Source organism: Carcharodon carcharias, chromosome 16, assembly GCF_017639515.1.
Source record: "Carcharodon carcharias isolate sCarCar2 chromosome 16, sCarCar2.pri, whole genome shotgun sequence".
Lineage (NCBI taxonomy): Eukaryota > Metazoa > Chordata > Chondrichthyes > Lamniformes > Lamnidae > Carcharodon > Carcharodon carcharias.
The window spans coordinates 8325985-8341573 of record NC_054482.1 but is presented as its reverse complement, the minus strand read 5'-3'; the positions used below and the strand labels follow the sequence as shown (position 1 = coordinate 8341573).

Below are 15589 nucleotides of genomic sequence, written 5' to 3'. Positions count from 1 at the left end.
AGTGTGTAATCCGGTGAGAGCCATTCTTCATCAGTGTGTAATCCGGTGAGAGCCGTTCTCCCTCAGTGTGTAACCCGGTGAGAGCCGTTCTCCCTCAGTGTGTAATCCGGTGAGAGCCGTTCTCCATCAGTGTGTAATCCGGTGAGAGCCATTCTCCATCAGTGTGTAATCCGGTGAGAGCCGTTCTCCATCAGTTTGTAATCCGGTGAGAGCCGTTCTCCAGTGTGTAATCCGGTGAGAGCCGTTCCCCAATGTGTAATCCGGTGAGAGCCATTCTCCATCACTGTGTAATCCGGTGAGAGCCATTCTCCATCAGTGTGTAATCCGGTGAGAGCCGTTCTCCATCAGTGTGTAATCCGGTGAGAGCCGTTCTCCATCAGTGTGTAATCCGGTGAGAGCCGTTCTCCATCAGTGTGTAATCCGGTGAGAGCCGTTCTCCATCAGTGTGTAATCCGGTGAGAGCCGTTCTCCATCAGTGTGTAATCCGGTGAGAGCCGTTCTCCATCAGTGTGTAATCCGGTGAGAGCCGTTCTCCATCAGTGTGTAATCCGGTGAGAGCCGTTCTCCATCAGTGTGTAATCCGGTGAGAGCCGTTCTCCATCAGTGTGTAATCCGGTGAGAGCCGTTCTCCATCAGTGTGTAATCCGGTGAGAGCCGTTCTCCATCAGTGTGTAATCCGGTGAGAGCCGTTCTCCAGTGTGTAATCCGGTGAGAGCCGTTCTCCAGTGTGTAATCCGGTGAGAGCCGTTCTCCATCAGTGTGTAATCCGGTGAGAGCCATTCTTCACCAACATTTAAACCCTTGAGAGCCATTCTTCAGCAGCGCGCTTTCTAAATCATCTAAATGATTAGAATTTGTTTCTGAAAGTATGTTGTTCCTATTTTGGCACAAAAAGACTGAGGTATTACGTCAGCTGAGGCCGATTATTTCTTGTGGGATGGCACTGAGGAACTTGAAATGTGTTATTAATTAGAGTGAAATTTAAAATGGTGACTCAGGCTTGTGGATCTTTTAAAATATATTGGTTTAAACATTATGCAAAGTCTGGGATAACTTTAAATCAACAATTCTATTTAGAGTTCCTTTTTATAATGGCTAATTGTACAAGGTAATCATAAAAAGATGATTTTATATTTAAAGGGAAAACAAAGTATAAAGTTTGATTGGCCAGTTGAATTACTACTTTTAATAAGAGCCCTTACGTGCTGTAAATCTGGTACAGTTAGGGCAGAATTTAAAGCCCCACCCTGGTGGGTGGTGAGATGGCATTTAATCAGGCCAGAGGGTGGTGGATGGAGACCCCACCACCTTCCCATCGCTACTCTGGCTAAATTCATGGCAGGTTGGCCTACCTGCCCTCAAGTGGGCAATTCAACCTGCCTAAGGACCTCATTCTGCCATTGCTGGTATTCACCCAGCAGCGGGTGGGATCCTGCCTGTTAGGGTCATTTGCAGGCCTCCAGGGGTTCAGGGATGGTGGTAGCCCCTCATTCAAAGGCACGGAGCCCGATCAAGAGACCCAGCATTGGGAAGGGGAGGGGGCCTGCTGAGAGCCACCCACTACCCTCTCCACCAACCCCCCTACCCCCTCACCCGCAACCCACTCCCACCATCACTCACTTATGCCTGGGTCCACTGGTGATCTTAGGCCTTGGGTGGGTATAGTACCAGCAGCAACACTATGCCCCCAATTGCGCTGCTGAGGAATGAAGAGCTGCTAGCCTCTGATTGGCCGCAGCTCTTGGCATATGGGATTTCTACCTCGAGGCTCCTTGAGCCCAGAGAAGGCCTGCTGCTGCCCGGTTAATTGCCTCATTGGCACTTAATTCAGCAGGCTTTCCCAAAAAGAGGTGTCGCAGGCTCCTCCTCAACTGAATACCGTCCTTAGAGTGGGTTTCTGAACTGGCGAAAAAAAAAATTCATGGCACGCAGCCAAAAAAAGGTTGATTAAAAGAATGAGCTAACACGCAGACATATAGAACAACTACTGTAATAACGGTAACTGCTTAAAACCAACAACAGATCCCATATAACACCAGACTTAGCAGAGCTTAGTCAATTTTTCTTTTGAGATTTTCCCTCTCTCTCCAGCAAGGTCATCCAAAACCTTTTCTCTCTCAAACTTTTCTTAGCCTGCGTATTATCCCACAATGAATGAATGATTATCCACCTGGCATTCAATTATGCTCCTTATGCAGAATCTCAATTAAAATATTTGACAAATAGAATCCCATATCCACTGCCTCCACAAGAGTCAGTGTTTTAGCAGCCAAAGTACTTTTAACAGCCTTTTATATTTTCTTCACTTCCCATTTTTACCCATTGGAAATATTATAAAACCAGCTGCACAAGGGTACTCATTAGCAAATTAGCTGCTAAAATATTGCTAAAAATTGTTAGTTTCATGTTCTTTGAGTGTCCTAAGGATGGGAGTTGAAGTATCTGTTTCTCCAGGTTTATTTTTTTAAATGTTTTATTTGCCCTTAAAATATTCTCCAGTTTAAGGTGTTTCATCATAGTACTTAAACCCAAGATATCAAAACTACCATCTGGTCTAGCCTGAGTGCACAGCCAGTTCAACTGACCAATCAAACTTTGCAATTACACTGCCTCTTCTTTAGATATAAGATCATCTTTTTTGTGGTTACCTAGTACAAGCAACCAGGATAGGAGTAAAACTCTCCAACTAGGATTGTTAATTTAAAGTTATTCCAAACCAATTCTGCATAATATCTAAGCCAGTATATTTAAAAGGCCCACAAGCCTGATTCCTAATTTTAAGGTCCATTCTAATCTTATTAATGACATGAATTCAAATTCCTCGTTACCACACTATAAGAAATCAATGTGCATCAAGAAGCTACCAAAAATTTTTCCTTTATGAAACCTTGAAACATTGCGTGATCTGTTTTTAGTTGAACAAAACAGGTCTCACTGGAAAATACCACACCATGAATTCAGGCCATAGGTGCATTTCTTTAGTTATTTTCGGCATCTGCTATGCCTTTTTGGAGGTTTCAGAAACTCATCTCTCTGAAAAGTAACACCCTGCAAAAATATGGCTTTTATGTCAATGGACCTACGCTCTCATGAACATGTGGTCAAAATAGCTGAAAAGATTTTCAAAATTAGTATTCTGGCTCTAACATCTGTATCACCCAGTTGCTCTCCAAAGCCCTTAGCAATTATATAAATAAAAACAAAAAACTGCGGATGCTGGAAATCCAAAACAAAAACAGAAACAGAAACCTGGAAAAACTCAGCAGGTCTGGCAGCATCGGCGGAGAAGAGCACAGTTGATGTTTCGAGTCCTCATGACCTTTCAACAGAACTTAGCAACTATGCCTCACTTTAGCCTTAAGTCCCATCTAGAAGGGCTTATTTGGCACAAATCCACCTATGTGACAAAGCTGATTGTCCCTTTTCTGGTACCTCACAATAAGATCCAATCTTTCCCCAACTATCTAACTCCCTTTATTTTGCTTCTCTTATTAATTTACCCTCAAGTTTGTTGGCAGCCACTGAAACTTCTTGATCATGAGGACTTCTGCTTCTAGTTTTTTACCGAGACTGTCTGTGGCCTTTATTTAATTGTCTAATCTAATCAAGTTACACTCACTATATGCATTTGTGCGTGTGTCAGGACTACCACTACAAGATCGCCATATTGAGCTATCGGAGGGTCTTTCTCTCGTATGTGAACATTTTTTGACACAAGAATCAATTCCAGACCCATTGTCGGAATTTAAACTGTACCTTCTTACTCTCCACTCTTTTAGCCTGCTCTGTCAGTCCAATCTCGCTTCTTGGCCATCATCCTGAATGCTTAGCGAATATTTAAACTTGTCAGTAGCTTTTCCTACACGTCCCACAACTGTTGCATTCCTTATTCGCTAGACCCCTCTGGAATGTATGTTACCCGAGTGCACAGTCTTGGCAATGACTTTTGGATATGATAGCTCTGTCATGTGTGTCATGACTAATCTCATGACTACAATCCAGCTCTTGATCTAACATATTCTGATCCTCAGGATCTTCATTACAAAACACAAGCATTTGAGATACTATGCGCCTAATTTACTTCTATCAGCTGCTCAGAGTCCAAAATTTTGCAACTAATTCCATTTTAGTTGAGAGGAATGACCCATAACACGTTGATTGCCATGTTTGATAAATATTGTTTTACTATCATGACCTTACCTGATCAGGGCCTTTCCATTCCCTCTTATCCTCTCTTTTATAATAAACCAAATGAAATCTGTTTTGGATGGTCTTATAGAATACCTCAGTGCTTTCCCAAATTTCTCCAAGACCCACGGTCTTGATGAAAGTCTGTCTCCCTACATGCAAAGCATTCTAAAATTATAGTGCCTTCTAGAATAGGAGGACTATCACACAGAACAGAAGGAAATTTGAGATTTCGCCCATAGACTAATTGATAAGGATTATTCCCTCCAACAATTTGGAGTAAATTATTTTGCATGAACCACCCATGCCGGGCATTTGTCAACTTGCAGACTGGTTGATCAGCTAAAATCTTATGCAGCATCGATCACCACATGATTCCTTTCACAAAGTTCATTGGCAAAAGGACTTTCAGCTGTGGTATTCATAACCATGATGTTCATGTTTTCACACAGGTCTCTGAAATCATTATGGGCATATCTCCCTCCATTATCAGTCAGAAGCTTACCAGTGCCAAATTTAGCCCTTATCCATTTTCTCCATGATTTTGCCTATAACAACCCTTTGTTCTTACTAAGTATTATTGTAGAAAGAACAAATCTGGTCGTCAATCTACAAAATATAGAATGAAAACATTCGTGTTTTTGTCAACTACCTTGTTAAAGTCTCATGCCATTGGAAGGCTTATAATAGGACATGATGGCATCCTGTTACTTTTTACAGATTTTACACTTTGCACTAATCTCTTCTTTTCACCTCGTTCATCAACCATACCTGCATCCTTTGGCAGGATTTTTAACCTTTGGCAAGTACGGTGAGCAAGGTATCTATGTAAATTAAGAAAATTTACTTTTATTCTCAATGATTCCACCACCTACAAACAATTAAATACAGTCAATATACGTGGAGCCTGACTGAATTTTATGGAGCTCAGTGCACAAATTTTCTTCCACCAGAAACATGCTGCCTGTAAAGATTTACTTGACAATGATTTAAAAGTAAAAGATAAATATTCACATTATCATTTCACCAGTAAAGGAGCTGGCATCCTGTAGGTAGAAAGAATTTTTGTTGAGAACAGGTACTTTTTTGCACTTGAATATTGCTGTTATCCTTAAAAAACAAAAGCATAATTAACAAAATTTCAACTTCAGTTCCTACCCTTTGATTTCCAGGTGTCTCTGGCCCTTGTGGCTGCCTTTGCTTCTGCTCCTGGCTGACTATTTCCTTCAAATGTTCATTTACCTGAATCAATTATGAAACACAAGTTCAAGATTGTCATCCAATACAAGTATGGTTTTGCCCTCTGCATTTTAAAACTCAGATCATTTACATTATTGACTTGTGATTTAAAGGCTACTTACAATATCATAATGGGAAGTGAAAGGTTACATGTGTGAGTACAATAGATACTAAGAGACGGAACTGATAACTGTGCACATGACAGGACCTGATTTGTTGAGATTTATATCACTAATTCATCAGCAACATTTCTGGGCCAATATCAGAGGACATAGACATAGGAAGGCGAGGGTGAGGGAGCGAAGGCAAAGGAAAGAGGGAGGGTGAGATGGAAATTGGCAGAAAGGGCAAGAGGGAAATAGGGAGAGAAAGAGGGAGGGAGAGACAAAGAGAGCTGGAAAATGGGAATAGGCTGATTGGTTCCTTGTTGGCCAGTGTGGATACAATGGGCTGAATGACATCCTTTTGTTCTGTAAATTCCAATGATGCCATGACTTTTATTTTTGAAGCGCTTTTCGTTCAATGACTGAAATTCCCACTATTCTAAATAAGAATCTAAACCAAATAAAAATTCAAAATAACATAACATTTATCAATTGATTTATCTTAGAGTCTTTTAATACTGTTTAATTATTTTACAGGATGTGGACGTAGCTGGCAAGGCCAGCATTTATTGCCCATTTCTAACTGCCCTTGAGAAGGTGGCGGTGAGCTGCCTTCTTGAACTGCTGCAGTCCATGTGGTACAGGTACACTCACAGTGCTGTTAGAAAGGGAGTTCCAGGATTTTGACCCAGTGACAGTGAAGGAACAGTGATATATTTCCAAGTCAGAATGGTGAGTGGATTGGAGGGGAGTTCCAGATGGCGGTGTTCTCGCTTCCATAAAAGGTTTACATGAAGGTCTCAGTCTCTCCAAAAAGCTTGGATATGACAATTTCCCTAGACCTGTAATTGAATTTGGGTTGCGCAGTCTGAGCAAGTGCAATGCACCAAAGTTCCCAGGAAATACATCAGTACCAGTCAGCTGTACTGACAAAATATTTTTCTTTAGCTTTCAGAAGTTTCAGCCCCTATGCAGCCAATTCTAGAGGAAGTTAATGTTCCCTGGCCACCGACTCCATCCCTCTGCCAGACACCACCTGAGGCTGAATCAGACTGTAGCAACCTTGGTGTCATATTTCACCCCGAGATGAACATTTGACTATGCCAGTGCACTCTTCACCAGCCTCTATCCTCCATGAGCTTGCAGTTATCTAAAACTTTGCTGCCTGTATCCTAACTTGCAGCAAATCCCATTCAGCCATCATCCCTGTGCTTGCTGATCTACATCGGCTGCTGGTTAAGAATGCCTTCATCTTAAAATTCTCAAGCTAGTTAATAGTTCTACAGGGCATTGGTGAGACCACATTTAGAGTACTGTGTACAGTTTTGGCCTCCTTATTTAAGAAAGGATATAAGTGCATTAGAAGCAGGTCAGAGGACGTTCACTTGACTGATACCTGGGATGCGGGAGATTATCTTATGAAGAAAGGTTGGGCAGGCTGGGCCTGTATCCTTTGGAGTTCAGAAGATTGAGAGATGATCTTATTGAAACTTATGAGATCCTAAGGGGACGTGACAGGATGGATGCTGAAAAGATGTTTCCCTGTGTAGGAGAGACTAGAACTAGGGTACACAATTTAAAAATAAGGGGGTCTCCCATTCAGACAGAAATGAGAAGAAGTTTTTTCTCTCAGAGGGTCGTGAATCTTTGGAACTCTTCCCCAGAGAGCGGTGGGGATAGGATCAATGAATATTTTTAAGGCAGAGGCAGATAGATTCTTGCCTAACAAGGAGGCCAAAAGTTATTAGGAGGTGGGCAGAACGTGGAGTTGAGGCCGCAATTGGATCAACCATGATCTTATTGAATGGTGGAGTAGGCTCAAGGAGCCAAATGGCCTATTGCTGCTCCTAATTAGTATGTTCGTATGTTGCTTTCAAACGCTCCCACAACCCCACCCCCCACTAACTTTGTTATTTCTTTTACACAACCCTCTGAGATATTTGAGCTCCTCTAATTTTTGGCTACTGTGCATCCCAGATTTTAAGAATTCCACCATCGGTGATCGTGCGGTCAGTTACCAAGGCCCTATGCACCCTAAACCTCTTCCTCTCTCCACCTCTCTCTCTCTCTTCCTTCAAAACTCTCCATTAAAGTACCTCTTTGACCGAAGTTTCCACCATCTGCTTTAATATCGCCTTATGTGGCTAAGTGTCAAATGCTCTTTGATAATGCTGCTGTGAAGCACCTTGGAATGTTTTACCACATTTAAGGTGTTATATAAATACAAGTTTGCATTGCTTTTGATTTGAAAGAAAGGGGGAAAGAGAGAGAGACAGAGAGAAAGAAAGGAGAAGAAACAGACTATTGATTACATGACTGTTGTAGTTCTTCTTTGGTGTTTTACAAATTTAAGTGCCATTAAACTTAAAGACTGATGTTTTTCCTTACTGTGATCGAGTTCAAATAAAGCTGTATTTTTAAGCAAACGGCCTTTAATTATTTCACTTGATTATTAGAGGCTTCTGGTGACAGGAAAGGTAAGCATTCTAACAGTTGTCAAACAGAGACAGGTTAACGTGGTGGAACTCACATTTTTCCTCATTTGAAAGAACAGTTACATTTTGTAAACTAATTACCACCTGCATTTTGTTGATAGAAATTAGAATATTTATATTTTTCGCTAAGAACTATTCAATCCTATTGTGCAATCTTTTTTTTTAAACGTAGGCTGTAAATGTTTTGCAGCTCTGGTCATTTAAACACAGAACAGCCTTTCGTTTGGGAATTTTGGTGAATGGACAGCACAACAATTTATTTGGCACCTCTTAAAATGGCTGTGATATTGCAGAGACACTTGCAAACGTTCCTGCAAATAAGGTGGGTAATACTTTTCCATCTGACCTCCAGATTCAAACTGAGACGTGACCCTGCAGGGTTTTTTTTTTGAACTGGATTCAGATTTACCTAAACTGAACAACGCCGCAATTTCTTCAGATGGTGAAAAGGAGTAGGGCTGTGATCAAATTGAACTTTTGTTTGTAGTAACTCACTCGAACATGCACAGTAGTGACCCAAAGTCTCCTAGAATCAGTGGATCAATGACTGTCTTGGAGCAACAACACTTTTATTTCAAAGAAACAGTCTGGCATTCAAGGTACGCTGACATTTTATGAACCCTATGCATCATTTATGTAATGACGTGGCTGTTGCACAGCAGCACCATTCACATTATTAACACCCATTGTGCCGAGGGAGTGAATCACAGAACGGACTGCACATCCTCACAAGTGTGCTGGAAATGGCAAACTAAGGTCACGACAATTAGTTCATTTTCCATGAATGATAAACAGTCATTGCAAGTATGTCAGCAACAGGACAATCCACATTCTGCAATGCTTCTCAGGGCATTTGACTGCAAGTCGAACAAGCAGTTGGAAAGCTGAATGAATCGTTAGAACCATAGAAAAGTTACAGCACAGAAGGAGGCCGTTTGGCCCATCTTGTCCATGCCAGCCCGAGGACACCCAGGTGCTCTTTCTAATCCCACCTTCCTGCACCCGGCCCATAGCCCTGCAGCTTACAGCACTTTAGGTGCAGATCCAGGTACTTTTTAAAAGAGCTTAGAGTTTCTGCCTCTACCACCAACTTGGGCAGCGAATTCCAGACACCCACTACCCTCTGCGTAAAAAAGTTCTTCCTCATGTCCCCTCTACACCTTCTGCCACTTATCTTGAATCCATGTCCCCTGGTTATAGAATTCTCCACCAAGGGAAACAATTTTATCCTGTCTATCTATTCCCCTCATAATTTTGTACACCTCAATCAAGTCACCACTCAGCCTTCTTTGTTCTAAGGAAAATAACCCTAACCTATCCAATCTCTCCTCGTGGCTACTCTTTTCTAACCCTGGCAACATTCTTGTAAACCTCCTCTGCACTCTCTCCAGAGCTATTATGTCCTTCCTGTAATGTGGTGACCAGAACAGCACACAATACTTCAATTGTGGCCTCACCAGTGTTTTCTACAATTCCAACATTATATCCTTACTTTTATATTCTATACCTCTGCCAATGAAGGACAGCATTCCATATGCCTTCTTTACAATCTTGTCTACTTGAACTGCTGCCTTCAGGGACCTGTGTACTTGTACGCCAAGATCTCTCACTTCATCTACCCCTCTCAGTATATTCCCATTTATTTTGTAATCCCTGTAACTGTTTGACCTCCCTAAATGTATGACCTCACACTTCTCTATGTTAAAATCCATCTGCCACTTTACCGCCCATTCCACCAACCCATCTATATCGTTTTGGAGATTATGGCCATCCTCTACACTATCGACTACTTGGCCAATCTTTGTGTCATCTGCAAATTTCCCAATCGTGCCCCCCACATTCACGTCCAAATCATTTATATATAACGCAAACAGCAAGGGTCCCAACACCGAGCCCTGTGGAACACCACTTGACACAACGTTCCACTCACAAGGGTATCCATCGACCATTACCCTTTGTTTCCTGTTACAAAGCCAACCTTTTATCCAGTTTGCCACATTACCCTGAATCCCATGGGCTTTTACTTTCCTGACCAATCTGCCATGTGGGACCTTGTCAAATGCCTTGCTAAAATCCACGTACACAACATCCACTGCACTACCTTCATCAACCCTTCTTGTCACTTCCTCAAAGAGTTCAATCAAATCCATGCTGACCATCCCTGACTAGTCCATGCCTTTCCACATGACAGTTAATCCTATCTCTCAGGATTGATTCTACTAATTTGCTCACCACTGATGTAAGACTAACTGGCCTATAATTGTTGGCATTTCCTTTGATCCCTTTTTAAACAATGGAACTACGTTTGCATTTCTCCAGTCTTCTGGTATCTACCCTGTGTCAAATGAAGATTGGAAAATCATCCTCAGAGCATCTGCTATCTCCTCCCTGACTTCCTTCAGCAGCCTCGGAAACAATCCATCTGGACCTGGTGACTTATCAACTTTCAAGGATTTCAACCCTTCGAGTACTTCCTCTCTCTTTATGACTATCCCATCCAATATCTCACCGTGTTCCTCCTGGACTACTATATCTACATCCTCCCTTTCCTTTGTAAACACAGAGATAAAATATTCATTCAAAACTCTTCCCACAGCCTCTGTATCTACACACATGTTTCCATCTTCATCTCTGATAGGTCCCGCTTTTTCCTTAACTAACTTTTAGCATTAATGTATTGGTCATATTTAAATATTGTGTGTTCTTCTGGACAAAAGAAAATACTTTGTAACTTGCTCACAAAATAATCAATATTTAATTCTGCACACATTGCCCAAGGTTGTGATCTCCTTTCTGTGAGATTGTTAACAATAACATAGCACTGGGACATCTGAACAAAGTTCTTGTGTTGCTTGACTGCCAATTGTAGATTATATTTTACAAACTTCGCACATTTGTGTCTGACTCAAATCAGTGACATCTCACTAAAAATTTGCAACGCAGTGAGATTGGAGTGAGCAGAATGAGTCCAGCCTGAGGAACAGGGAACGCAGAAGGGTGGAGAGAGAGAGATAGGGGGAAGAGTGGAGAGATGAAAAGAGGACATGGAGTAGAACAGGGTTCAAATGACCATTGAAAAAGACTGATGCAAGAGAGAGTGAGCACATGTGATATGGTCTAATTGTCTAATTGGTGGATATCCATTTACCAAATCAGGCAGCAGAAGGCATTCTGTGGATCACAACTGTTTTATTGTTAAACTATAATTGAGTACAAATACCAGTTTCCATTCTTCCCTTCTGGATCCTTTCCCTGCCCTGAAACCAAAGCCTCCAACTGAGGAAAAGCACAGCTCTCAAGTACAGGCTTCAATGAGCACCACCCACTCTCAATTCACCCTGAAGCTGGACCTGGTTTACTGCTAACACCATCATTTGTGAGCAAGCAAGATATCAGGCACCTAAGCCAGGAGACAGCTAAAGAAGAGAAAGCCAGCACATGCATAAAAAGTAGAGAGAGAGCACAAAAGATTAACCTCGTATGAAGTGTACAAGAGAGAAAGCATACATGAGAAAAAGAGACAGCACACACACAAGAGCATGCACTACAGAGAATTTGTGCACTCTCCCTCCTTATCTCCTAGAATTTGCATAAGCACATGAAAGAGTGAGGTAACAAGAGCACTCAAGAGCGAGACTACAAACAATAGAATGAGCATACAAGAAAATAAGAGTACAAGTTCATGTGAGAACATCCATTAAGGTACCTGAGCCAGGAAAGAGCCCAATAGTGAGAAAGTGCGCACTCAACAGCGTATGAGAGAAGAAAAACCATGGGAAAAAGCACACACAACCGTTATTTTGGAAAACCTTTCTTAGCTTTTTTAGTTATCATGTTGGTCTCAAAATTCCTCAAAAAGCAATACAAGATGCAAAACAGTTGGAAAACCTGTTCCTCCTTATCCACTCACTGCACTATTCTCCCTTAGTAATTACACAGCAATAATGGTTGAAGTTAATCAGAGGCTGACACCCACCTCAATACCTCAGTGCCTCAGTGGATAGCTGCACTCAATCACATACCAAAAAGGCCTGAATTATTCAGCTTTAAACGATGATAATCATTACCGGGAGTGTGTGTGTGTGTTCACTGTGGGCCGGGGGCAGCGGGAAGAGGTGTGTGCATGAGAGAGAGAGATTTTGTGCATGCATGTGTGTGTGTGTGTGTGTGTGTGTGTGTGTGTGTGCGCATATGCATCAGCTGTGGGCCAGTGCTGGGCAGAGCTTTGAAGGTCCTACAGCTGAAATGACTGAAGGAAGAAACATTTGTTGATGGTGTTCCAATTTTTTTTTTGTATATAAAATAGAAGGCACATTGTTTATATTGATTTTACAAAACTAAAATGATTCCATGTGCAAGGGGTGTTTTTCAGTCAGGTTCACTAACTCTTTTTAAAGGGTGAAATGAAGTGAATAGTTCTTGCAGGCACAATGACTCGAATAGACTTCAATGTTCCTATAGAATAGTACAATGCAGATTCCATTAAACAACTTGAAAATGCATCTGCTTAGAAAAGGTTCTAGAGAGACACAGCCAAGGAAGCATCAATAATATATGATTAGGCAAATTATGTGTTTCTACCCACCTCAACTGGTAAGAAAAAGGTATTTCATGTACAGCTTGGCTGATAGCTGTTCATCACATGCAGCTGTTGAATCCAGCTACCTCAATGCCACACCCAATACTACGAACTCTTCTCCCACCAATATAATTTCACTTTATCAGATTGGAGACACCTTACCTTATTTATCCAGCAGACAATGGCATCTTCAATGTCATACGGAAGTTCTGTGGCTGGGAAGAAGTTTGTGAACTGCTGGACACATGAGACCACTTTCCCAATGCTGATCATTTCCACAGTGTAAGCCATCATCAGAGTGTCAATCATAGCCAGGTGGGCAGTCTGCAAAGAGATAAGATTCAGAGTAATCTTCGGTAAATGTCACAGCTGTATGAAAGGCATAGGCTTGGAAATTTGGATGTGCCAATTTTTGGGCACCTTACCCTACAGGTGTTAACAGCAGGCAGAGTGTGGGCCTCAGGTCTCATTGTAATGTAGATGGTGCCCTAATAGCAGCCTGCACAGGTTAGTGCTCCAAGTTCCGGGTAAGTGATTAGGATGGATCATGGGGTTCTTGGGGGGGAACAGATAGCCTTTGGAATCCCTGGTCAGGGTCCGGTGTGGGGGGGGGATCAGGTAGAAAGATCGCAGACCTCAGGAGTACCTTTTGGGGTCACGAGTGCAGTTAGAGATCTCAGGATCGGCAGTGGTGGGGATGACGGGAAGTACTTACTCTTTTTTTGCGCAGCGCACTGGCTGCTTCAGGGCAAACCAAAGTTGCAGCCAGGACCAGAAGCAGATATCAGGCTCCATATTTGCATATGCAAATGCTCTAAGGCCTGATTCAAACTTAGTAAAGGACAACCAACAGCCCTTAACCTAAGATGGCATTCAGCGTGATTTTCAGTATAACTGTCTGCGTGCACATTAGGTGCCATTTAGGTGCCCAAACGACACCTATAGCACTCAAACAAAGGGTGCACCTGATCTCAATTTCCCATCCAGAAAGCGTATGAAAGCTGAAATATCAGAAGTGCCAACTTTTTCTTCATTATCACATTTCGAAGCTTCTGGTGCTTCATTTTGCTTAGTTCAAGGAGTTAAGAATATCCCTATAAGTTTTTCTAAAATTATTAGCTGGTGACATCTCAGATACAAAACATCACATAAACTTAAATTTATTCCCTGCTGGTTTCAATAGTAACAGATTATTAGCAATGATGAAAAATTGATTTGTTTCAGCAGCTTATTTTACAATAGTTTAAAATTAAGTGTTGCGATCCCGGTGAAGACTGATAACTTTAAAAGAGATGAATTTCCCAAACGACCTACGGAGATAACTGAAGGACAAAATTTCACTTTTTAAGACTTTTACCAGAACACACAAACTAAAATCAACATATATCTAACATTAAGTAACAGGTAACTGATACATTAAAATAAAGGAAAATGTATGTTTCACAATACCTAACTAACACAACCAAAATATTGTCTTATGAAACACTTTTACTATACGTTATGATTCTGATATTAAAGGACCATTAAAGGATCTGTCACAAAGTCACTCCCAACCCTCAAGCAGAGGTTCACTTCTCCCTGGCATGCCAGGTTGAAACTTCCAGTGTCCTTCGACAATCATTCCACTCTGCCTGAGTTTTCCAGATCTGAGTAAATCTCAAGCAATTAACCTAAAATCTTCATGACCCCACCCCACTCACCTCCCCCCCCCACCATCTTCAAGAACTCTGTCAGTTCATTTCCCTTTCTTTTGACCAGAAAGTGAACCCTTAAAAGCATCCTGCTTGATCTTTAAAAAAGTTTCTCCTGTCTTTTTCAAGGCTGCAGTTTCCCCCCGCTACTCAGCCTCTTTACTTTGTTCTGTAAGATATTGTGAAAGGTGTTAAAAAATCTACCACCCCAACATCTCAATGGGTTTCTATTTGAGCTTCTCTCCCATCCCCATGACAACCTGAAATCACATGGCCATTTCTCCGAACTGAGGCATTTACCAGAGATTCTAATTATACACTCCTTTCCAGAATTCTCTGTTTTACTTTAAGTTAAAGGGACATTTTAAAACATAATCATCTTGTAAAGTTGTGTTCATGACACGAAAGTAGAACATTTATTATAACTAACTTTGTGCAATACAATTAACTCTGAACTCATTAAAAAAAGTTATAAAAATAATTCAAATCCCAGTTTTCTAATCTGGTCTTTAACCACCTATTCTTCGAGTCTTTACAGGTTATGATTATAAGACAGATCAATTCTTTGACTGGATTAGTTACTACATTTGGACAATATTTCATATACTGATCTTAGATTGATTACTGTGCTGTTTATCTGCAACTTGCAGTCATATAGTGCTTTTCATGACCTCTGGCTGTAAAGTTCTTTGGGACATCCTATGAGGTACTTTTTGAAGCATGGTCACTGTGTAATGTGAGGAAATGTGGCAGCCAATTTGCACACAGCAAGGTCCTAGGTACTGCAATAAGATGAATGACCAGATAATGTTTTAGTGATATAAAACTAGAAGAGTCATATTTGACTTGAAATATTAACTCTCTTTCTCGCTCAATAGATGCTGCCAGACCTGCTGCATTTTTCCAGCATTTTCTGTTTTTAGTTTAGATTTCCAGCATCTGCAGTAATTTGCTTTCATTTTAATGCTTTAATGACGTTGGTTACATCGAGGTCCCCACTGTGAGAAAAGTATGAAATTGCAAAATGCAACTTGACCCAAAGTAGGTTCTTTACACCTGAGTCCTACAACTCGCCAACACAGATCATGCAATCCTCACTAGATGCACCACCACGCCTGATAATGCCTGATCTCAGCCCTGGGGGCTCACAGGCTGTGTGAAACCTACCTGACAGCCACATCAGCCATGTTCCTGGTGCTCTGACCCCACGTAGCAATTAGTTATTGTGCTGCAGGAATACCAGCACCACCTGGTCATTCCCAAATTGCCAGGGTGGTTCACCATGCACCATCA

General features: G+C 41.5%; 1 protein-coding gene across 2 annotated transcripts in view; it reads right to left on the bottom strand.

Annotated features, from left to right (window-relative positions):
* Positions 1 to 15589, bottom strand: part of camsap2a (calmodulin regulated spectrin-associated protein family, member 2a) — a 188451-nt gene that overhangs the window by 66499 nt on the left and 106363 nt on the right. For both annotated transcript variants that reach the window (XM_041208046.1, XM_041208047.1), the window contains 2 exons: positions 12768 to 12929; positions 5347 to 5430 (listed from right to left, as the gene is read on the bottom strand). In XM_041208046.1, the coding sequence (XP_041063980.1) occupies positions 5347 to 5430; positions 12768 to 12929 (246 nt within the window). The remainder of the gene's footprint in view (positions 1 to 5346; positions 5431 to 12767; positions 12930 to 15589) is intronic.